This window comes from Carcharhinus amblyrhynchos, chromosome 22 (genome assembly GCF_965287045.1).
Source record: "Carcharhinus amblyrhynchos chromosome 22, sCarAmb.v2.hapA, whole genome shotgun sequence".
Lineage (NCBI taxonomy): Eukaryota > Metazoa > Chordata > Chondrichthyes > Carcharhiniformes > Carcharhinidae > Carcharhinus > Carcharhinus amblyrhynchos.
In genome coordinates, this window is record NC_137345.1 from 28,046,503 (window position 1) to 28,071,349 (window position 24,847).

The window sequence follows — 24,847 nt, forward strand, 5'->3', positions numbered from 1 at the left end:
GCTACTTGTCAGTTTCTGGGTAAATGGCATTCAGATGATTTTTGGAAGATTTAACGCAAAGAGAGTTCAGCAGGATGCGAGATTGCCAGAGGAACATCTGCGCTCAGACTATGTTTAAAGAGCTAGCAGTCTCCCTTGACACAGGAAGATCCCAATTTATGTAAATTCAGGATTTTTTAGGCGGGTACCTCACCCCTTACCGAACTGTTCAGGTTTTTACTGGAGACAATGAGAAAGGGCTGAATTGTGAGTGGAAACGTAACATACTCAATTCTAATTGCAGAGGCAGTTTCCACCAGGCATTAGGGCTTAGAACAATGCCTGTTAAAATAGATAAAGTAGCAAATAGAAACATTTGACAAAGCTCCAATGAGATCCTCTGAGCTCTGAGATGTCACAGACTATTTGTTATATATTTAAGTGGCTGCATGATTTCTTTATGAGACAGTCACATGATTTGACAGTGATGTCATTGGGGTGTTTCACAGCCCCCTGCTCAGTTTCATTTTCTGTTCTGTACAGACAAGTGGTCCTAGAATAAATCTGTTGTTGTTATTTTGAATCTACTTATGCAAACCACATCTTTTTCTTTTTGTTTAAGACCTCCAACTACTAACATAGTTCAGACATTACAATTTTCTTGTACTGTATTAAGTCACAGGACACTCAAGGCATAAGGCTGCTGTTTTCTCAAAAGTCAAAAGACTCCATCCTTCCGATCTTCATTATGAGCATAATCTTGACTATTTCCTTTAATCTCCTGGCAAGTCTCTCAATTATCCTCTAACAATTGTTCTGTCTACTCCTTCACACTGTAGAATGGTCTGGACATCAGGACATCTAAAGAAATTATTTTTGTCTTTAAAGCTAATGATAGATATTTCCCCCATGCCAATGAATGATTGACCATAACCAGTAAGTGCTAAGATAGATGAGATTAATATTCATTCAGCTGTGTTTCTTTTGTAAGTGGGTTTATTAAACAGATGTTATTTGTGGAGATGAAGTCCTGCCTTCACACTGAGAATAGCCTTCATCATGTTGTGTGGCACTATCACCATGCTAAATGGGACAGACTTTGAACAGATCTAGCAACTCAAGACTGGGCATCCATGAGGCACTATAGGTCATCAATAGCAGCAGAACTGTATTTCAATACAACCTGCAACCTCATGGCTTGGCATATCCCCCACTCAAACATTACCATCAAGTTCGGGAATCAACCTTGGTTCAATGGAGAATGCAGGAGGGCATGCCAGGAGCAGCATCAGGCATAGCTAAAATTGCAGTGTCAGCTTGATGAAACTACCGAACAGGATAAACAGCAAGTGATAGACAGACCAAAACAATTCCACAACTAACGGATCAGATCTAAGCTCTGAATGATGATGGACAATTAAAAACTCACTGCAGGAGGAAGCTCCACAAATATCCCCATACTCAATGGTGGAGGAGCCCAGCACATAAGTGCAAAAGATAAGGTTGAAGCATTCGCAGCAATCTTCAGCTTGAAGTGCCAAGTGGATGATTCATCTCGGCCTCCTCCAGTGGTCATTTCAGATGCCAGTGTCTAATCAATTAGTTTAATTCCACGTTATATGATGAAATGGTTGGAGGCACTGGATGCTGCAAAGGCAGTAGGCCCTGATAACATTCCAGCAATAGTACTGAAGACTTGTGCCCCAGAACTTGCCACTCCCCTAGCCAAGCTCTTCCAGTATTGTCATAACACTGGCATTTACCCGGCAATGTGGAAAATTCCATTCCCAAAATGACAGTTATTGCTTTAATAAACTAGCAAACAATTGGTTATAGTTAGCTAACGTCCTTTTCATAATTTTACTAGCTGTTTTTGCATTGCTCTGTCTACCTGTATCTTGGGGATTTTTAAATTTATTTTCTTCTTACTGTCTGGGCAGGATTTCCAGGCCACACTTTCCCAAAACTGTAAAATCCTACCCACGGTCAAGGAACTTTGCATAGTCCTCCCTGCCCGCTATGTCCATGTGCATAGATCCCTGAAAGTTGGCACCCAGGTTGGTAGGGTTGTTAAGAAGGCGTACAGTGTGTTAGCTTTTATTGATAGAGGGATTGAGTTTCGGAGCCACGAGATCATGTTGCAGCTGTACAAAACTCTGGTCACACTTGGAGTATTGCATAGAGTTCTGGTCACCGCATTATAGGAATACTGTGGAAGCATTGGAAAGGGCGCAGAGGAGGTTTATCAGGATGTTGCCTGGTATGGTGGGAACGCCTTATGAGGAAAGGCTGAGGGACATGAGGCTGTTTTCGTTAGAGAGAAGAAGGTTAAGAGGTGACTTAATAGAGGCATATAAGATGATCAGAGGATTAGATAGGGTGGACAGTGAGAGCCTTTTTCCTCAGATGGCGATGGCTAGCACGAGGGGACATAGCTTTAAATTAAGGGGTGATAGATTTAGGACAGATGTCAGAGGTAGGTGCTTTACTCAGAGAGTAGCAAGGGCCTGCAACAGTAGTGGACTCGTCAACATTAAGGGCATTTAAATGGTCATTGGATAAACATATGGATGATTTTGGAATAGTGTAGGTTAGATGGGCTTTAGAATGGTTTCACAGGTCGGCACAACATCAAAGGCCGAAGTGTCTGTACTGTGCTTTAATGTTCTATATTCTATGACTCCCGTGGCAGGCGGGATGGGAAAATTCCACCCCCCCCCCTTTTTGTTCCAATTTTATCAGAGTATTAATTTATATCATAGTCCTTTAAATGTCACCATTTGCGTTTTTTGTTATTTGAACATTGTTTCGTCTTTGTAAGTTAAATATCTTGTCGCTTTGAATTATTTTGTACCAGTAGTCGGGGAGTTTTATCTCCAATTACGTCAAAGTGACAAACATGTCCTCACTCATATTGCTGCAAATGGTATCTCCTGTATCACCTGAAGGTAGAGAATGTTGAGATGAAAGCCTGTTTGCTAATACCTATGACTGATTCATATTTGTCTCCAGAATTCTTTCTACAGTCTTATGACTAGTGACAATAAATCAGAAAAGTTTTTCAAGGTGCTTAATCAACGCATGAAAATCGCTCAGCAAGAAATCAAAGCAAATGTTTCAGTCAACATGAATGATCTGGGAGGCAAAGTAACAAAGAATGATCTGCATGAGAAAACAAATCCTATTCCTGGAGCTGGTCATAAAGGTAGGGTGTTCCAGCATTGTCCTGTTAAATCCACCACAAATGACAGAGGAGGAAAATGATGGAAATATTCAGCAAGTCAGGCAGCATCTGTGGAGGGAGAAACAGAATTCAGGTCAATGGCCTCTTGTTCAGAAATACTGCTTGAAAATGCGTTATGAATCTGGATTTTGTTTTTATTCATTGGACATGGGAATCACTGGCTGGCCAGCATTTATCACCTGTCCCTAGTTGCCCTTGGAGGGTAGTTCAGAGGTAACCACACTGCTGTGGCTTTGGAGTCACATATAGGCCAGACCAGGTAAGGATTGAAGATTTCCTACTCTAAAGGGCATTAATGAACCAGATGAATCTTTCTAACAATCGACAATGGTTTCCTGGTCATCAGTAGATTGTTAATTCCAGATTGTTTTTATTGAATCCAAATTCCGTCATCTATTGGGGCGGGATTCGAACCTGGGTGCCCAGAACATTAGTTGAGTTTCTGGATTAATAGTCTAATAATAATAATAATACCACTAGGCCATTGCCTCCCTGGATGATATTTTATGACATCTCCATCCTTGAGTTTTTGAGACAACTCCAGATTATTCACCAATTTTGGTATTATATGTGCCCCTAAAATGAGATTCTGACTACGTATCAGCACTATTGTTCAAAGAACAAAGAAAATTGCAGCACCGGAACAGGCTCATTGGCCCTCCAAGCCCACACCAACCATGCTGCCCGATTGAGCTAAAACCCTCAGGTCCCATCCTATTCATGTATTTACCCAGACGCCCCATAAAACTCACTATCGTATCTGTTTCCACTACCTCCCCCAGCAGCGAGTTCCAGGCACACACCGCCCTCTGGGTAAAAAACTTGTCTCATTCATCTCCTTTAAACCTTGCCCCTTGCACCTTAAACCCTGTGCCCCCTGATAATTGACTCTTCCACCTCGGGAAAAAGCTTCTGACTATCCACTCTGTCCATGCCCTTCATAATCTTGTAAACTTCTATCAGGCCACCCCTCAACCTCTGTTGTTCCAGTGAGAACAAACCAAATTTCTTCAACCTCTCCTCATAGCTAATGCCCTCCATACCAGACAACATCCTGATAAATCTTTTCTGTACCCTCTCCAAAGCCTCCACATCCTTCTGGTAGTGTGGCAACCAGAATTGAATATCATATACCAAGTGCGGCCAAACTAAGGTTCTATAAAGCTGCAACATGACTTGCCAATTTTTTAAACTCAGTGCCCCGGCCAATGAAGGCAAGCATGTCATATGCCTTCTTGACTACCTTCTCCACCTGCGTTGCCACTTTCAGTGACCTGCGTACCTGTACACCCAGATCCCTCTGCCTAACAATACTCTTAAGGGTTCTGCCATGTACTGTCCAATCCAACAATTGTTATCTCTGTAACACCATTTGACACTTCCTCAGTTCATTTACTGCTGAAACCCTTATCCATGCCCTTGTTAGTTCCACACATGATCATTCCAATAAACCTTTAAAACTCCCATGTTCCACCCTCTATAACCATGAGGTCATCCAAGCCTCTGCTACTCTTGTCTTATCTAGCACCAGGTCCCATGCACCCATCTTACCCGTGCTTGCTGACCTACATTGTCTGCCGGTTAACCAATGCCTTGATTGTAAGATCCTGACTCTTGTTTTCAAATTACTCCACGGCCTCACCCCACCCAATGTCCATAATTTCCTCCAGAGTCACAGCACTCCAGGATAATCTGAGGGCTCAGTGTGTGTGTGTATTAGATTCTAGCGCAGGTAAGTGAACCAACTGCAAACCTGATTGACAATCTTACAAATTTTTACAAAGGAGAAATTATTTCTTTCAGACAGTCATGAGTCTTTGGAACTCTCTTAGAGAACAGTGGAGGCAAGGTCATTGAATATTTTTAAGATCAGTAGATAAATTCTTGACTGACAAACATAGAAACATAGAAAATAGCTGCAGGACCCATTCGACTTTTCAAGCCTGCACCATCATTCAATATGATCGTGGGGGGGGGCGGGGGGTGAAAGATAAACACGTCTAAGTTGGAATTTGGCATTGAGGCCACAATCAGATCAACCGTGGTCTCAATGAATAGTGGAGCTGACTCAAAGGGCCAATTGGCCAACTCCTGCTCCTAATTCATTTGTCCATATGGAGAGTTTTTGCCCTGATCCCCACTGACAATATGATAGAGAGTATCCTCAGTATGAAGATGGAAATTCATCTTCACAAGAACTGGACAGTGGTCGTTCCTGCTGAGACCTAGTCGGCTTCTCCCCCTGGTTGGTTCCCTCATCATCTGCAACAGGGACTGCCTGGCAGAAATGTTCATCAGAACTCAGCCATCTAAGTCAGTAGTAGTGCTACTGAGGCACTCTCTGGACATTGATGCCCTCATCCAGGGATTCTCTGTCCTTGCTACCACCCTTAGTGCTTCTTCCAAATTTTCAATATGGAGGAATATTGATTCATCAGCTGAGGAAAGGCAATAGGTGGTAATCAGCAGGAAGTTCCCTTGCTCATGTTTGACTTGATGTCATGAGATTATATAGGTTCAAAGTTGATGTTGAGGACTTGCTGGGCAACTTCTTCCTGACTGTATACCTGTGTGTCTCTTCTGGGCCTGTCCTGCCGGTTGGACCCGCCATACCCATGTTTGGCGATGGTGGTGGCTGTGGCATTGACTGTAAGGCAGAATCTCTGCAGTGCAGAAGGAGGCCATTCAGCCCATCATGTCTGCACTGATCACAATCCCAGCCAGGCCCTATCCCCGCAACCCCACACATTTGCCCCATCAGTCCCTTGATACTAGGGTCAATTTAGGATGACCAATCCATCTAACCTGCACATTTTTGGAGTGTGTGAGGAAACCGGAGCACCCAGAGGAAACCCTGGCAGATATGGGGAGAAAGTTCAAACTCCACACAGACTGTGACCCAGGCCAGAATTGAACCAGGGTCCCTGGCACTATGAGGCAGCAGTGCTAACCACTGTGCTGACCCCAGTGAGTACAAATGCATCAGGCTGTTTCTTGACTGTTCTGTGGGACAGCTCTCCCAATTTTTGGCATAAGCCCCCAAAGGTTAGTGAGGAGGACTTTGCAGGTTGACAGGGATAGGTGAGCCAAAAATTGCAGCTAACTCATAAATTTGGCGGCACAATGGTTATCACTGCTGTCTCACAGCACCAACGACTTGGGTTCGATTCCCAGCTTGGATCACTGTTTGTGTGGAGTTTGCACATTCTCCCCATGTCTGCTTGGGTTTCCTCCAGGTGCTCTGGCTTCCTCCCACAGTCCAAAGATGTGCGGGTTTGGTGGATTGGCAATGCTAAATTGCCTCTTAGTGACAGGGAGAGTAGCAGGGTAAATATATTAGAATACATGGATAGATCCTGGGTGAGATTGTGGTTGGTGCAGACTCTATGGGCTGAATGGCCTCTTTCTACACTGTCGAGATTCTATGATATAATTAGAAAATCTTCTGAGGAATGGCTATGTTTTCCAAAATATTTTTTTTCATGGCTGATACTTCTTTGTAATTGTCAAGGATATCTTGATGTAAGTTGTCATAATAAAGGAAAAACAGGCTGTTAAATGGAATTGCGTCATGAAATCTTCAATAGGTTGGAATCATACTGTGCAATATCAGTAACAAACACATTAACACCTTCCTATAAAACTCCCGCGTCTGCTATTTTAATGAAGTCATGAACATCTGTTCTCGTAGCGGATGAAGTAATTTAAGACAGACATTTAACGGGTGTTTGATAGTAATATTGCAAAAAGGCAATGGTTTTGTTTCTGTTGAGCTTCAATCACTGCTCTTTTCTTCTTCAGGAAAAGACGTCCATCTTTTGCTGGCATCAGCTCACAACAGGTCGCAGGTGACCATAACAGGAGACGCTGAGCATGGACAGAAGGAAGCTGAAATCAGCCCAGCAGTGGCAATAATGCGACCCATCCTCCGGTTTCTGCAGCTCCTGTGTGAAAACCACAACAGTAACCTCCAGGTTAGGCCACACTTTCTCTTACAAGTTCCTTCAGTGACATGAAAAATGCCACAAATTTTAATGTCATGGAGTGTTGGGTCTGGAACTCCAAGAGGTTCAAGGAGCCAATGGACAAGTTATAAGACTGGGAACTACTGTCAGTAATATTAGTAGGCAATCAATTATTGTTCAGTTCACAAAGACATTAATGATTTACTGATCATTTAAATGGATCAATACCTTCATTAAAATGTCAGATAGAAGAATGTCCATGTATGAGTGTCCTTGGGAGGTGCTGTAAGTGCACTTTTACCAACATGATACACGGACTCATTTATAGGATTGATTAATGAGGCTAGATTGTAAAGATTAGGGGAGCCTAGAACAAGGGGACATGGCCTTAAAATTAGAACTCGGCAGTCCATGCCCATATGCAGCAAGTCCTTAACAACATTTGGGCTTGAGCTGACAAGTGGTAAATAACGTTAAAACCACGCAAGGGCAGGCAATGGCCATCTCTAATAAGTGAGAATCTAACCATCTCCCCCGGTATTGAATATATTGTAGTACAGATGTTGTTGTATTCTAAGTCTGGAGTACACGAGCAGGTAATGTCACAAGTCAGTATAAAATAGCAAGTTTAATGCCTCCCAGTAATGTCAGGGATTTCAGCAGACTGCCGCAGCAATCCTAGGTGAATATGCCAGTGGTGTTCCTGGCAGTGAAGTTGATTTGAGTGCTCTGAATTTCACCCTCAACTTAGTGAGCACTTGGTGTAGGACTGGAAGCTGGACAGCCAATTTGGTTGAGACTTACCGGCTACCTGATGGTAGGAGGTGGCCCCCACAGGAAAGGAATGGGTTTTATTGGGGAGGAGGCAGGGACCTAGATCCCTGAAGACGGGCAGAGATTTTTTGTGGGGATTGGCTTCATTATATCTGGTGCCACAGAAGACTCCATGGCATCAGAGGCAAACTTGGGCAACACCTCCCAAATCCCAAAAGAGGACCAGATGAAGAGCTCTCCAGCTGAACGGGGAAGATGGGTTCCCATGGTGGCACATATGCCCAGTTGCCTCATGCACATTAAGGGCTCTTCCACTGACTCTGCAAACTGCAGTGGTGTCAGTACCGATGAGCACTCATAACCCAATCCCGACATAACCACAACCCTCAGAAATTGAATTCATCATGCTTATAGCATTGGCATTTCTAACAAAGTATTTCAAAGTCTAACAAAGGTGGCACAGTGGTTAGTACTGCTCCCTCACAGTGCCGGGGACCTGGGTTCAATTCTGCCTTGGGTGAACTGTGTGGAGTTTGCACATTCTCCCTGTCTCTGCGTGGATTTCCTCCGGGTGCTCTGGTTTCTTCCCACACTCCAAAGATATGCGGGTTAGGTTGATTGGCCACGCTAAATTGTCCCATAGTGTCAGGGGGACTAGCAAGGTAAATACGTGAGAAAACGTGATTAAGGCCTGGGTGGAATTGTTGTCGGTACAGGCTCAATGGGCTGAATGGCCTCCTTCTGCACAGTAGGGATTCTATGATTCTATTCTGTGATTCTATGAATAGTATTATAGGTTTCTATGTCATGCCAATCACAGTAATGAAATAAAGTATGTATCAAATGAGGCCATCTGTCCAATCCAATTCACCTTCCTGTGGGAATCTGTGGTCCTCCCAGTTTTAATCTGGGAGTCTAATTTTATGACCTCTCCAACACAATTGGGGCTTTGCACACAGCCTCCACACATAAAAGAAAATTGGAAGCAGACTCCACAATTTTCCTTCCTGTGAAATCAAGGGATGTAAAATCATGGGATGCGTGTCCATAATATCTTGCTATGTGCTGCTGCATTAACTCATGTATAATGTTACTGCACGCAGTGTTTTATTATATCAGTTCCTCAATTCTGCACTCACATAATGGTAAGTGTTATATTAATATTCTAGCAAATATACTGATCAAATAAAATTCTAGGTAGGAATTTTATGGCCTCTCACGCCAGTGGGATTCCCTGGTCCCACTGCGGCGAACAAAGATTTGGCTGAGTGCCAAATTCTTCGTCCTTGCTTGCAGCAGGGGCATGGCATGAATGACCGGAAGATTTTGCCCCTAATCTTTAATAGAACACCATTTTTCGCCAGGACCTGGTTTGCCTTCTTGGTCGCTGGTTTTGCAAACAGATACATGAGTGTTAAAAATGATTCTCTCGGTATGAACATTTTGGTTCTAGGATTTCCAAATAAAATCATTGTCAGCATGTAAACCTTGCGTTTGGTTCCAATTCTGCAAGATTTGATCAGTGGCGCTCTTCAACTCTTGATTGACTGTGCATCTTTCCTCCGCAGAATTTCCTTCGCTGTCAAAACAACAAGACAAATTACAACTTGGTCTGTGAGACACTGCAATTTTTGGATATGATGTGCGGAAGCACCACAGGAGGCCTGGGGCTGTTGGGACTGTACATCAATGAGCATAATGTGTTACTCATTGTTCAGACGCTGGAGACACTAACAGAGTACTGTCAGGGACCTTGTACTGAAAATCAGGTACACATTATCCCTATTATTACCAAACTATGTGCGTCATATGTGGTTGAGAGTTCCCATCTGACCCATTAGTATAATGGGAGCTCTTCACCTGACACAAACTGCCAAATAAAAATTTCCATATGCCAACTTCACTATTTCCCCTTCTCACTTGGTTTTAGTAGCAAGATGTTACCTGGATCCAGTAAGTAAGAATTGATTCTGAGTATTAGGCCAGCACATTGGTACAAGATTTTAAAAATATCTTTAAACAGAAAAGAAAATTGAGGGCAGAAATTAGTTCAGTTGTAATGAGGATACTTCACTGGTGTAAAGGCTGCTTCAAGTGGGTTGCTCATAACAACCTTTGAAAAAAAATCAATGCATGGGTGGCACGGCGCTGCTGCCTCACAGGTTCAGTTCTAGCTTTGGGTGATTTTCTGTGTGGGGCTTGCATATTTTCCCTGTGTGTCTGGGTGGGTTTCCTCTGGGTGCTCCAGTTTCCTTCTGCAGCCTTAAGATGTGCAGGTTAAGTAGATTGGTCGTGCTAAATTTGCCCCTCAGTGTCTCAAGATGTATAGGTTAGGGAAACAAATGCGTAGGGGTATGGGGATAGGGAGAACGGATGGACGGAGGTGGTGGGGAGGCGGGGAGGAGTTGGGGGGTTGGAGGGGGGGGGCAGGTGGGCCTGGTTGGGATGCTCTTTTGGAGAGTTGGTGCAGAATTGATGGGCCAAATGGCCTCCTTCGATACTAAAAAAATGAAAACATATAAAAGCAGAAGATGCCGGGAATGCTCAGCAAATCAGGCAGTAACTGTGGAGAGAGCAACAATAGCCAGAATTTAATGCAGCCCATCGCAGCAGAAACCACAGTGACTGGGCCCATTTCAGTCACAGGAGAAGCCCCATGCTCATCTCCTGGTGGCCGCAAAACCTGCCCAGATTAACTCAGGGCCAGAAGAAGTTGATGTAGGATTCCTCGCTGCTGCCATGTCAGTAGACGCTTTAATGAGCCACTGGACATCCATAGTCTCTGAGTCTACTGCGATTCAGTGGTGCCTTGAAGTCCCTCAATATCAGGCACTCTGTGCTCGGTTGAGAGGGTGGAGGATGGGGGGAGGGAGACTACTGGAAGTCACCCTCAATCCCCCTGCCCTCCGCTCTTCCATGATTCCCATCCTGTCCTCGCTCACCTTCGGACTGGGGACCATCAGCAATCATGGATGTCTGCGAGGGGAGTGTGGTGGTGGGGTTGCCTACAGCAGTCGCTACTCGATGCTGACCTCTGATTGGCCAGCAGCTTTTGGCTGCAAGTTGGACCTTAGCTGTCAAGCTTCTGAATCTTGGGGCAGGCCATCTACGTAGCTAAAGGACATTTGATTCCATTGGAGGCCATGCATGGCAAAGATGGGGTTACCCAGCCGATTCTTCAACCAGTGGGTGAGACAATCCTGTCAATCCTGTCCAGTTAGTGATTCAGGTCTTTGAACTTCAATCAGAATGCAACCAATGGGCAGCCTGTTACCTGAATTTTAAATCTAATCATTGTAAAATGGGAAATTGCTCAGGTATTGACTATCAATGCTGCAACCGATTGTGCTTTCATAGTGAAAGTGACAGGTGAAAGGGAGTATCATGCTAAATTGTCAATGTTTCTGTTAGATTCATGTGCGTTAGGATCCTTAAAAATGTGAACTGTATTCTTTTGCTTATATTGGAAGATGCAATTAGATAGGTAATCCTGAATGTGTTTCCTACTTACTGCTGCAAGGTATTTCAGAAGCCTTTCTGATTTTTCATTGCCTAGACTTCCATTGTATCTCATGAGTGCAATGGCATTGATATTATCACTGCGCTGATCCTGAATGATATCAGCCCGCTCTGCAAGTACAGGATGGATCTGGTACTACTGCTAAAGGTAAGTAGTCTGGTCCAGAATATTGAATGTGACCCAATATGGACAATGAAACCAGGGTATTGTAGATGCACTGTAAAAGATGTTGGGCTCAGTAGAAATTAAACAACAAGGCAGTAACGTAATTGCCAAATTCAGATATGAACAACAACCAGACGACATTTATTTATTTATATTCATTCCATTTTAGAACACAGTTTGATCTTTTATTTGGAGGTTGTGAATTCTTAATGACTGGTTCAAATTAAATTTGAAATCATTGGAAAACATTTTGACATTGTGTAGTGCAATGAAATATATTCTTTCAAACAGGCAAAATGCCAATCAATTTCAACTTATAGAATCTTTGCCAAACAACTCTTGTGTATGTACAATCAGTTGTGCATGTGAGATCAAGTGTTAGAAAAAAGTTACATTTATATAGCGCCTTTCATGACCACTGGACATCCCAAAGTACATTACAGCCAATGAAGTATTTTTGAAGTTGTAGTGTCAGAAATGCAGCAACCAATTTATGTACAACTCCCATTAAGTGTGATAACATAGTCTTTTTATAGCGATTGAAGAATAAATATTGACCAGGACGCAGGTGCTAATTCCCCTGCTCTTCTTGGAAATGTGCCCTGGGATCTTTTATATCCATATCTAAGAGGATCGATGGGGCCTCAATTAAATGTCTCATCTGAAAGGCAGCATCTCCAACATGCAGCACTCCCTCAGTGTTGCACAGGTTTGATTCTTGTACTGAAGTCCTGGACTGGGACTTGAACCCACAATCTTCTGGCTCGAAGGTGAGAGCACGACCAACTGGACTGCTACTGGCACACGATATTGCCTAGCTTCTCACCCTTTTAAAAGGTTGCACTCCTTATGATGCATACGGAAAGCAGAAAAATTCACATGGAAAATGCTGAAAAATAGACATATATCAGAAGATCCATGAATTGTAGTCTCTGAATGAATAGCAGATTTGTGTGGTTCGATCTTGAGAAAGTTTTCATTTAAATACGTTTCTCTTTTTCTGAGCGTGTCGGTAGTTACATTAACTACGCAACTGATAATGAATATTTTTACTAATAGGACAATGCTTCAAAGCTTTTACTTGGACTCATGGAGAGCAGGCACGACAGTGAGAATGCAGAGAGGATCCTGTTTAATATGAGACCCCAGGAACTGGTGAGAGCGTTAAACTGTTGTTGAGAAATATTTTATTTATGGTCTTAAATCTTGAATGTACCACTTCCTGAGAATTTACTATTGGGCTGCTGTTGAATGTTGTGGATAGGTGACACGGTGGCACAGTGGTTAGCACTGCTGCCTCACAGCGCCAGGGACCCGGGTTTGATTCCTGGCTTGGGTCACTGTGTGCGCGGTGTCTGCGCATTTACCCCGAGGCTGCGTGGCTTTCCTCCAGGTGCTTCGGTTTCCTCCTACAATGCAGAAGATGTGCTGGTTAGATGCATTAGCCATGCTAAATTCTCCCTCAGTGTACCCGAACAGGCGCTGGAGTGTATCGACTAGGGGATTTCCAGAGTAACTCCATTGCCTGCTTGTAACACTAATAAATAAACTTAAACTTAAATGGGTGAGCTAAACATGTGAAATAAAAACAGAATAAACTGGAAATACTCAGCAGGTTAGGCAGCATCTGTGACCAGAGGAAGGTGAGTCTAACATTTCAGGTCAATGACCCTTTGTTTCATCAGAACCTTGATCTATCATGAAAAGTTATCAGTCTTGAACAACTGAGTATTTATAACTTCTTTTTAACTTAATTTCAGTTCCTAGCATTGGCACTGCTCTGCTATCAGCTAAAGAACTCACCTTTACAATATAACATTTACAAAGGAAAATAGGGAATTACAGAAATTTGTTTTGCAAACGACATTGGTATTGAAGAAAAGAAGGAACTGGCATTTAGGTAGTCTTTCATTTCCGCAGAACAATCCAAACACCTAACAGCCAATTAAGTATAATTATAGTTGCTGTTACATAGGCGGAAATGGCAGCATGTAACCGTGCCCCACTAACAGCAAATGAAATGTTATATAGTGCCATAAGAACTTTAAGGTTCACTTGAACAGGCAGATGTGGTGCAGTTTAACGTCAGATCCAAAAGATACAATAGTCAATCAGTACTGCACTGTCGTGGCAGACGAGATTAAATACTTAAGCAATGACATTCATCTCAGAGGCAAGAATTCCAATTCATGTGTGCAAAGCGTCTTGTAAATTATAAAGAAAATGCAGATTTTTTTTGTTTGGCTATAATGGTACACTCAACGAAAAGAACTTAGAAAACGTGTGACATTTGTATGCACTAAATTAGCCCAGAAAAGGGATTGCTTTTTAGAATACATTTCAAGTCAAACAACATCACGAGGGTCATCCCGACTCGAAATGTTGCCTTTACTCTCTCTCCACAGATGCTGTCAGACCTGCTGAGATTTTGCAGCCTTTTCTGTTTACGTTTCAGATTCCAGGATCTGCAGTATTTTGCCTTTACATTACCATGACAACCTCTCTAGTCTAATATAAAAACAAAATACAGCGGATGCTGGAAATTTGAAACTAAAATAGAAAATGCTGAATAAGTTCAGCAGGTCTGGCAGCATCTGTGGAGTCAGAAACTGCATTAACATTTCAAGACTGTATGACTCTTAAGAGCTTGGATTCGAAACACTTAACTCCGTTTCTCTCTCCACAGATGCTGCCAGGTCTGCTGAGTTTGTCCAGCATTTCCTGTATTTATATATAGTCTAATAGTTTGCATTAAATAGTTTTTTATTGGAATTTGCTATGTAGGAGTATACTAGCAATTGATAGCTGCCAAAAATAATGCACCCTTCACTGTTAAAACCCTTGGCACGTGCTATAAATTCATGGCCAGATTTTTATCTATGGCACCCTGTTCTCTGACAGTGCACAGCACTTCTGTTGTAAAGAGTCAGCTCCCACGCAATTCTAATTAAAATTTAGAAGTGTTGGCAGAAACACAGTAGAACCACTCTGCGATGGGGTGAGGTGGGTGGGGGAGGCAGATTTCCATGGTGACACCTGCCATCAGTTGATAATTCAGCACACCTGGGTGGACAATAAAAGAGCGTCCTGGACAAAGATGGAAGTTCTGCACCATGGCAACAGCTTTGCTACTGAACACATTGCCTCAAGATCCCAAAACTTTTTTCTGTTCAACAGATTGTGACCCTCAGCCTACCCCAATCGAAATATTCATGGCATACAAATGTATTACAAGTAGAACTCTGCCCTGAGATGGTGTGAGGCCAAACCTACCACCCTCATGCTTCTGCATCTCAACTCCCCATTAGGAAACTGAAATATCGGCTCCTGCCTGATTTAAATCATCCCACCTGCCATATTCCCCACTCTTACAGGCCCAAAATACCGCCTGATGTATCATCATTATGATAAAGGAATATACAAAAGTAATAAAAGTGGCAAGTGGTGATATCTGCTGATGTGACTGCAAGCACACATCTGTCCTCAATGTTTAATTACTACTATCTCTTGAATTATACCCTTTCAGGTTAACGTTATAATTAAGGCCTACCGCCAAGAGGAAGAATGTGAAAATTCAGAGGTTTCCCCAAGAGATGTGGGACACAACATTTATATTTTGGCCTTGCAGGTAATGTTGTTGGCATATGATTCTTTGAAAATTACCATTTCCTCTTCTCTCTTTGCTTTATGTGTCTAGAAGTGTATGTGCATGATGTGGAAAGTAAATACTAGCATGGGCTGAATGGCCTATTTCTGTCCTTAACCCTATGTAATTCCATGTAATGATGCTCACAGCTGTGTTGGGATGTGCTACAAGGCGACAAGTCACAGATCATAAGCTGTTTTCGATGGAAGATTAGGCTCTTCAAATGACAGCAATGAAATACCCAGACTCACCATATATTTCAGTTGAACTGATAGGTTTACTATTTAGTTGCTGAATCTTTTTGCGTTAGTCTTTCTGTGAAATGTGTCGCTGAAAAAATATGGGTTCAAAAGAATAAACTAGGATCAAGGAAGCGGAAGAAAAAACATTCCAGATAACATTGAAAATGTCCACATTGTTACTGAGTACAGTCATTAGAATCTCTAATTGATGTTACTGTATCTAATCCCAGGGGCCACATTCTCCGACCTCGCTGCAGCTGGGATTCTCCAGTCCTGCTGCAGTGAACGGAGACTTGGCTGAGCACCAAATTCTCCAGTCTCGCTGCCTCGGGGGTGGAAACGACTGGAGAATTCTGGCTTTATATCTGATGACCACCGGACTTTTTCAGCTCTGTCATACATTGGTTATGCTATCGGCTTTCTCTGACTCTTTTCACGGTTGGCTTCGATGGCATATGCTGTGTTACAGTGCCATGATCTCATCATAAATAATGGCACTGGTACGATTCTCTAAAACTTCACTTTCTATTCCAGTTGTCTCGTCACAACAAACAGCTGCAGCAGTTACTGAAGCCGGTCAGACGGGTACAAGAGGAAGTGGACGAAGGCATTTCAATGGTGAGCCAATGAAAGTTTCATGAAGAGGAATCATTGCAGAAGATTGTTGACTATTAAGTATATGCCACAAAGATCACTGAGTGTTCAATCAAAATTTCAGGCAATCAGGCAACACGTGTTGCCAGCTTCATGGAGATCGGATGACAATTACCTTTTTGTTAAAGTCCTATTTCTTGTGCTATATTTTGACAGATCATGTAACCCATTTCCAATTAGTGATCTCAAGACTACACTGTGTAATAGTCAAGCTTTTCCCATGTCTGTGTTGGATGGGGTTTTGGCAGTCATTTACCTCTTTTAGTTTTAATTAAAAGATTACCCATTTAACACTTATAATTAATCACCAATTAACAGAACTGGATTCTCAGCAATTGCTCCTTTCAAGGTGGTACTTTTAACTTTGCTAATGGGCTTTCAATAATAAGAGAAAAAAAAAGGCATTTCCTGCTTTTCAGCATAGGATGTATTTTGGTAATTTGGGGATGTGAGCCATCAGTCCCCTCTCCTCACCAAGGTTCCCCAGCGGCAGATGGTGCAAGTAGTAGGTGACCCATTAACAACAGAGCCGGAAGATTCGTCTGCTGGCCAATGGTAGATTGTCTCTTCTGCCGTAAAACAAGCTACACCGGGTTTGGGGGGGGGAATGTTTGGCTCTTTGTAAACAGAGGCAAAAACACATAGTGCCCAGCAGAATGCTTATTCTCTCAGCGTAACTACACAAACAACCACTTCTATTTTTATAGTGCCTTTACCATTCTCTTAAGGAAATCCCAAGGCTCTTCACAGAGCCATAATCAAACATCAATAAATGCTGTGCCTAAGGAGATGCTAATAGGATGGTCAAAGGGATGGGTTTTAAGGGGCTGGGATCAGAGGTTCTCAAAGGAGTTGGAAAGGAACGAGGAGTTTTGAGAATTAGAGAAGCCTCGGAAATTTCAGAGCATTACATGTCACCTGAGCAAGAGTGTTCACAGCAGAATACCTGATATCCCTCTCGTTTGTTTATTTAAGTTTTAAGTTTATTTCTTGGTGTCACAAGTAGGCTGACATTAACAATGCAATGAAATTACTGTGAAAATCCCCTAGTTGCCTGATTGGGTACACTGAGGGAGAATTTACCATGGCCAATCCACTTAGCCAGCACATCTTTCAAACTATGGGAGGAAACCAGAGCACCTGGAGGAACCCACGCAGAAACAGGGAGACCGTGCAGATTCCACACAGACAGTTACCCAAGCCAGGATTTGAACACAGGTCCCTGCCACTGTGAGGCAACAGTGCTAACCACTGTGCCATCCAAAGTCCCCAACAGAGAGAGAAAGTGAGAATGATTCATATACTTAAAAAGATCAATCTAACTTTTTCAAATGTTTGTGGTGAATAAGGATGGCAAGTATTTCTTTGCGTGTGATGTGCACCAGAGAAGTTGAATTTTTGTTGCTAAGTTTTAATATTGGGACCAACCTGTGGCAGCATCCGTGAAGCATTCTGTTAAAACTGGAAGAATGGCATTTAATTAAGAAACATTCTATTCATTATCGTAATTTGGAAGTATATTTTTAGTAGTTTAGCAAGCCATTTAATTTAATCAATGCCTTTGCTAACAGAAGCTATATAGTAATTAAGTAAATCCTGCCTGCAGAATTGCTGGGTTTCTGTGGCAGTAAAATTAAGCAAATTAAATTCCCATTAACACCAAATGGTATTCTGAGGCAGTAATGTGATTCAGATATACAAAATAATTTTCAACATACATAGAATTACTCTTCTGAGGATTACGGGGTTGGAGATGCAGTTCCCAATTTTGTTCTAAATATTTGCCTGTGTCTGTGTTTTGGTTACATAATATACTTTAACCACCATGGGACTTAAAAATGACTTTTAACCCCCTCGCTATAGATGTTATGCAAATTTAATGTTTTGATGTCACTGAATCTATCAGCTGTCAATAATCGTTATTCATTGACATCTAGGCTAAAAAAAAGACTTTTTTGATATAAAAGGTATTGTTTAATTTTTCTAAAAAGATGCAGTTAGGTTTTACTTTTGGGGAGAAGGGGATCAAAGGATATGAGGGAAAGGTGAGATCAGCCAATTGATAATCAGCCTTGATCATAATGAATGGCGGAGCAGGGGCAAAGAGCTGAATGGCCTTCTCTGCTACTAATTTCTATGTCTGTATTATCTATGTAAGTAAAGTGTGCACACCAAGTTTTTTTTTAAAATCCTGATGCAAGAAGTCACAAAGTGATATAGTGGTGAAGCAACATATGCAAAAAAGGACAGGGCTAAAGATTCTCAGGCCACAGTCTCACCATCGTTCACGCCAGCGGGATTTTCCCATCATGCCACAGTGAATGGAGAATTGGTTGGCAGCCAAATCCTCCGACTTTGCTTGTGGGGGGAGCGTGGTGTGGACAGCCTGTAAGATCGCGCCCGCAGACTTCAATTCTGGATGTCAGATAAACAACAATAATGTGTCCTCTGACGGGTGATTTAATGGATTATTTTACATTTTTCCAGCTTATGCTGAACAACATGCAAATGCTGAAAACAGGTCATCAGGAGCAACAAGAAGAGGAGGACCCCTTAACTTATTATTCAAACCACACAGCGCAAATAGAGGTATGCTGTAATTCTACCTCCCTGCCTGCTATGGAATCAGAGAGGGCGAGGGGTGGTCAGCGGAAATGTCTGTTGACCTGGGCAGGAATTTCATAAAATTTCGCCCTTGTAGAGTCTCAACAAATGCATGTTTAATTTGTGGGCCTGGTGCTTTCCAGTTGAGCAGCTCCACCTTAGTCAATAAGCACCTTAATATTAGCGAAAGACCCTGAATGAAGTCCACAAAGTAGTATTTTTAAAGCAGTACAAACCATATGAAGTGCAGACTACAGCAAAGAATTAGGGTAGAATTAGGGACCTTGTGGTGAAGGATCCTCTTGGGGAGAGTGATCATTGTATGGTGGAGTTTCTGGTGCAGATGGAGGAGGAGAAAGTGGGTTCCCGGACACGCGTCCTTTGTTTGAATAGAGGGGAGTACGGTAGGATGAGAGAAGAATTGGCGAATGTGGACTGGGAGAGCGCGTTGGAGGGAGGGTCTGTTGAGGAGCAGTGGAGGATCTTTAAGGAGATCTTTCTTGGTGCTCAACGGAAATTTATTCCGATGGTCAAAAAGGATAGTAGGAGGAGAGGTAATAAGCCGTGGATAACGAAGGAGGTGAAGGAAAGTGTTAAACTAAAAGCGGAGGAATTTAGAGTAGCTAAGAGTAGTGGGCGAGAAGAGGATTGGGAGAGGTTTAAATGTCAACAAAGATTGACAAAGAAGTTGATAAAGAAGGGTAGGAGAAACTATGAAGCTGGGCTAGCGCTTAATATAAAAAAGGATAGCAAGAGTTTTTATAAATATATAAAAAGGAAGAGGCTGGCTAGGGTGAATGTTGGTCCTTTAGAGGATGAGAAAGGGGACCTAGTGGTAGGGGATGGGGATATGGCTAAGGTATTGAATAACTTTTTTGTTTCTGTCTTCACGGAGGAGGACGTGAATAATTTGGCGGGTGTTAGCGATAGAAAGGTGGTAGGACTGGAGGGTCTTAATGACATTACTGTTACTAGAAAGGCGGTGCTCGACAGACTGGAGGGGCTGATTGTGGACAAGTTCCCAGGACCGGATGGAATGCATCCGAGGGTTCTGAAAGAAATGACGGAGGTGATAGTGGATGCCTTGGTGGTTATTTTCCAAACGTCGCTGGATTCCGGGGAAGTGCCGGATGATTGGAAAACGGCTAATGTTACGCCGTTGTTTAAGAAGGGTGCCAGGCAAAAGACAGGGAATTATAGGCCGGTTAGTTTAACGTCTGTGGTAGGTAAAATGTTAGAATCTGTCATTAAGGAGGAAATTGCAAGGCATCTTGAAGGGAATTGCTTGATAGAGCAGACGCAGCACGGTTTCGTTAAAGGGAAGTCGTGTCTGACAAATTTACTGGAGTTCTATGAGGATGTGTCTAGGGCGGTGGATAGAGGAGAGCCGGTGGATGTGGTCTTTCTAGATTTTCAGAAGGCGTTTGACAAAGTGCCTCACAAGAGGTTATTGCAGAAGGTCGAGGGACATGGAGTTGGGGGTAGGGTGCTAGCGTGGATAGAGGATTGGTTGTCAAATAGGAGGCAGAGAGTGGGGGTCAACGGGTGCTATTCGGAATGGCGGATGGTGACTAGTGGAGTGCCCCAGGGGTCGGTGCTGGGGCCTCAGCTTTTTACCATTTATATAGATGATCTGGAGGAGGCAACCGAGTGTAGAGTGTCGAAATTTGCTGATGACACCAAGATTGGGAGTTGAGGGGGTTGAGCTATGAGGAGAGGCTGAATAAACTGGGCTTGTACTCGTTAGAGTTTAGAAGAATGAGAGGAGATCTCATTGAGACGTATAAGATGATGAATGGGATGGATAGGATAGAGGTGGAAAGACTCTTCCCGCTCAAAAAAGACAATAGGAGTAGGGGGCACAGCCTCAAGATAAAAGGGGGGCAGTTTAGAACGGAGTTGAGGAGGAACTTCTTCACTCAAAGGGTGGTGAATCTCTGGAATTCTCTGCCCGTTGAAGTGGTGGAGGCTGCCTCGCTAAATATTTTTAAGACGCGGGTTGATGGGTTTTTGATAAGAGAGGGGATTAAGGGTTATGGGGAGAGGGCGGGAAAGTGGAACTGAGCAGCGACAGATCAGCCATGATCTTATTGAATGGCGGGGCAGGCGCGAAGGGCTGGATGGCCTACTCCTGCTCCTATTTCTTATGTTCTTATGTTCTTAAGACTGTTTTACAATTGTGTGTCTTATATGGTTTCTGCTGGTGAACGAACACTAGACAATTGAAAATATTTCCGAGGCTGTGGTCAGTAGTGCGTGGAGCTGCTCAACTCCATTATTGCTCTGAGGTTTGCTACATCCTTTCAAAGTCAAAAATAAATGGATGCTTATTACAAACTTCTTTTAGTTTCTTCAAGTAAAAACCAATATTTGAAACGGTCATTGTTTCTTTATATTTCTCTAATTACATTTTCGTGCAAAAGAATTCTGAGGTATCTTTCATTCCAGAGCATCTTTTAAGGTGATCTTTTTCAGGATGATTCCCACTGGGCTGTTTATGTAATTAGTTGTAGAAAAACTAAAAGCAATTATGTAGCAATAGTGCAAGTTTAAAACTTGCACAGTTGTGGTTCAGTTTACTCGACATGTGAAAATATAAGCTTTTATCATATATTTATGTCACCTTCTTAGCTAAATAGATCGTTTGATTATAGCAATCTGTAGTAAGAATTGTGATAAGAAGCCTCACAACACCAGGTTAAAGTCTGACAGATCTATTTGGTAGCATAAGCTTTCGGAGTGTCACTCCTTCTTCAGGTGAGTGAGGAATTGTGTTCACAAACAGAGCGTACATAGACACAAACTCAATTTGCAAGATAATGGTTGGAATTCAATATTCACAGATAATCAAGTTTTAAAGGTACAGACAATGTGAGTGGAGAGAGGGTTAAGTACATGTTAAAGAGATGTGCATTGTCTCCAGCCAGGACAGTTAGTGAGATTTTGCAAGCCCAGGCAAATCATGGGGGTTACAGATAGTGTGACATGAGCCCAAGATCCCGATTGAGGCCATCCTCATGTGTGCGGAACTTGGCTATTAGTTTCTGCTCAGCGATTCTGCATTGTGTGTTGTGTGTTGGAGAATGCTTACCCGAAGATCAGAGGCTGAATGCCCATCACTGCTGAAATGTTCCCTGACAGGAGGAGAACACTCCTGCCTGGTGATTGTCAAGCGATGTTTATTCATCCGTTGTCGTAGTGTCTGCATGGTCTCCCCAATGTACCGTGCCTCAGGACATCCTTTCCTGCATTGTCCTGAGGCACGGTACACTGGGGAGACCATGCAGACACTATGACAACGGATGAATGAACACCGCTCGACAATCACCAGGCAGGAGTGTTCTCTTCCTGTTGGGGAACACTTCAGCAGTCATGGCACACAGCCTCTGATCTTTGGATAAGCGTTCTCCAAGGCGGCCTTTACGACACACGACAACGCAGAATTGCTGAGCAGAAACTGATAGCCAAGTTTGACAGACATGAGGATGGCTTCAGCCAGGTTCTTGGGTTCATGTCACACCATCTGTAATGCCCACAACTTGCCTGGGCTTGCAAAAATCTCACTAACTGTCCTAGCTGGAGACAACACACATCTCTTTAACCTGTGCTTAACCCTCTTTCCACTCACATTGTCTGCACCTTTAAGATTTGATTACCTGTGAAAGCTTGCTTTCCAACCATTATCTTGTAAATTGAGTTTGTGTCTATATGTGCCCTGTTTGTGAACACAACTTCTCACTCACCTGAAGAAGGAGTGACACTTCGAAAGCTTATGCTACCAAATAAACCTGTTGGATCTTAACGCAATGTTGTGAGACTTCTTAGTATGCTTACCCCAGCCCAACACCAGCATCTCCACATCATCGTAAGAATTATGCACAGCTCTTGGATAACTCTTAGAAGATTCCTTTAGACCAACCCTAGCAGGTCAATCACATTGTTCTTGTTGAAGAGAACAATGGAAAATACATAACGGCGAGAAAACAAAACCTCCAAACTCATCCAAAACCCTAGGTATGTTTTCAATCGGCAAATCATTGTAATATGTGTATTACCAGAAGTGTAGTCACTCCCAGATTTCTATTTGTAGAATCATAGAATCCCTACAGTCCTGAAGGAGGCCATTTGGCCCATCGAATCTCTGAAACAGCATCTTACCCAGGCCCACCTCACACCTTATCGCTGTAACCCTGCACATTACCTCCACTGATCCCCCAAATCTACACACCTAAGGGTCAATTTAGCATGGCCAATCCACCAAACCTGTACATCTTTGGACTGTGGGAGGAAACCGGAGCACGGGAAGGAAACCCTTGCAGATTCAGGGAGAATGTGCAAAACTCCACACTGACAGTCACCCAAGGCTGGAATCGAACCTGGGTCCCTGGCACTGTGAGGCAGCAGTGCTAACCACTGTGCCACTGTGTTGCCCCTATTATTACTATCTAATATTTACTATCTAGTGCAATTTGAAACACCTCATGAAAAGATGCCCTGGATTATTTTGTGTGTTTGGAACCCTGTAACAGAAATGAGCAGGATTGGCAGAAGACAAAGGGTATTGAAATTCTTAACTGATAGACATCCAAATGATTTTAGCAATTTGGAGTCAATGATCAATGGAGGCTCTTTGATGGCTACAAGTATCAAATCAAGGCACATCCAGTCAGCAAATAGAATGTGATTTAAATCTTTGAAGCGCAAAGACAAGTTTTCACAGTTGTGCTTATTTTCAGAAGCTTATTTTTTTTTTAATCCAGTTTCAAGATAATAAAGATTTGGGACCGCGCAGCTGCTAAGGCAATCTGATATCAGTCTGTTTCACTGCATTTTCCTATTATCACTAGATTATTCGCAGTGACCGAAACATGGAGCAGATTGTATTCCCCGTTCCGAGTATTTGTGAATACCTAACAGTCGAATCGAAGCACAGAGTGCTCAACACTACAGAGCAGGACGATCAAGGCAGCAAAGTCAGCGACTTCTTTGAAAAGACCAGCTTTTTGTACAATGAGATGATTTGGCAAAAGAAACTCAGAAGTAAGACCATTTTGAAAGGTTTCCTTTATCTTTCAGCGTCAATTCTAAGATCGATTGTTGTCTGGATTTTGTGCTCTGAGAAAGAGGATTTGCTGCCCAGGAATAGAATTTGTCCCTGAGAGGTCCGATTTTTTTCTTCTGTTGTTCCTCACATATGAATAAAATGCCTTTGGATTATCTTTAATCTTGTCTGTCAAGACCATTTCATGACCTCTTTTCGCCCTTCTAACTCCCCGTTTGAGTTCTCTCCTACTCTCTCTGTATTCCTCCAGAGCTCTCTCCATTCTCAGTTGCCTGGACTTAATGTATGCCTCTCTTTTCTTTCTGATCAAGTCCTCAATATCCCTGGTTATCCACGGCTATGACCCACTGTATATGCAACAAGAAACAATAATGTGATTGTATTTTTACAGATGTTTTGAGAGAAGGGGAAAACAGTAAAAATTCCAAGATCTGGAGAATACAAATTAAAAATCAGGGGTGGAATTTTCTCGTCCTGCTCACCATGGGAATCGTAGCAGGCAGGGTCGGACCGTGCAAAGTTCGGGCGGGATTTTCCGATCTCGTGGCGAGCGCAGTCAGAAAATCCTGCTTTAGGAGTTTAAAATTAGAAAGACCATTGCACACAAATGGATTAAATTCCCTCATTTGTTGAGTTGGTGGTGTTGTCATGGATTAGCAATTCAGAAGCCCAAGCTAATTCTTTCAGGACGTGGGTTCAAATCCCACCACGGCTGCTGGTGGAATTAAATTTAATTAATACAATCTGGAATATAAAGCCAGTCTAGTAATGGTGATTATGAAAACTAGCATCAATTGTTCTAAAAATTCATTATTCAAGGTTCACCAATGCCTTTTAGGGAAGGAGATCTGCCATCCTTACCTGGTCTGCTCTATAGGTGACTCCAGGTCCAAAACAGTGTGGTTGATTCTTAACTGCTGTTTGAAATGGCCAAGGAAGCCCCTCCATTCAAGGACAATTAGAGATGGGCAACAAATGCTGGCCTTGCCATC

The 24,847-nt window shown here is 42.7% G+C and overlaps 1 protein-coding gene across 3 annotated transcripts in view; it reads left to right on the forward strand.

The window, feature by feature from the left end:
* The window catches only part of itpr3 (inositol 1,4,5-trisphosphate receptor, type 3), a 290,731-nt gene that overhangs the window by 240,996 nt on the left and 24,888 nt on the right, over positions 1-24,847 (forward strand). For all 3 annotated transcript variants that reach the window (XM_080210067.1, XM_080210068.1, XM_080210069.1), the window contains 9 exons: positions 2,992-3,184; positions 7,025-7,197; positions 9,531-9,731; positions 11,519-11,629; positions 12,707-12,802; positions 15,174-15,275; positions 16,070-16,153; positions 18,677-18,778; positions 23,641-23,833. In XM_080210067.1, coding sequence (XP_080066193.1) covers positions 2,992-3,184; positions 7,025-7,197; positions 9,531-9,731; positions 11,519-11,629; positions 12,707-12,802; positions 15,174-15,275; positions 16,070-16,153; positions 18,677-18,778; positions 23,641-23,833 — 1,255 coding nt within the window. The remainder of the gene's footprint in view (positions 1-2,991; positions 3,185-7,024; positions 7,198-9,530; positions 9,732-11,518; positions 11,630-12,706; positions 12,803-15,173; positions 15,276-16,069; positions 16,154-18,676; positions 18,779-23,640; positions 23,834-24,847) is intronic.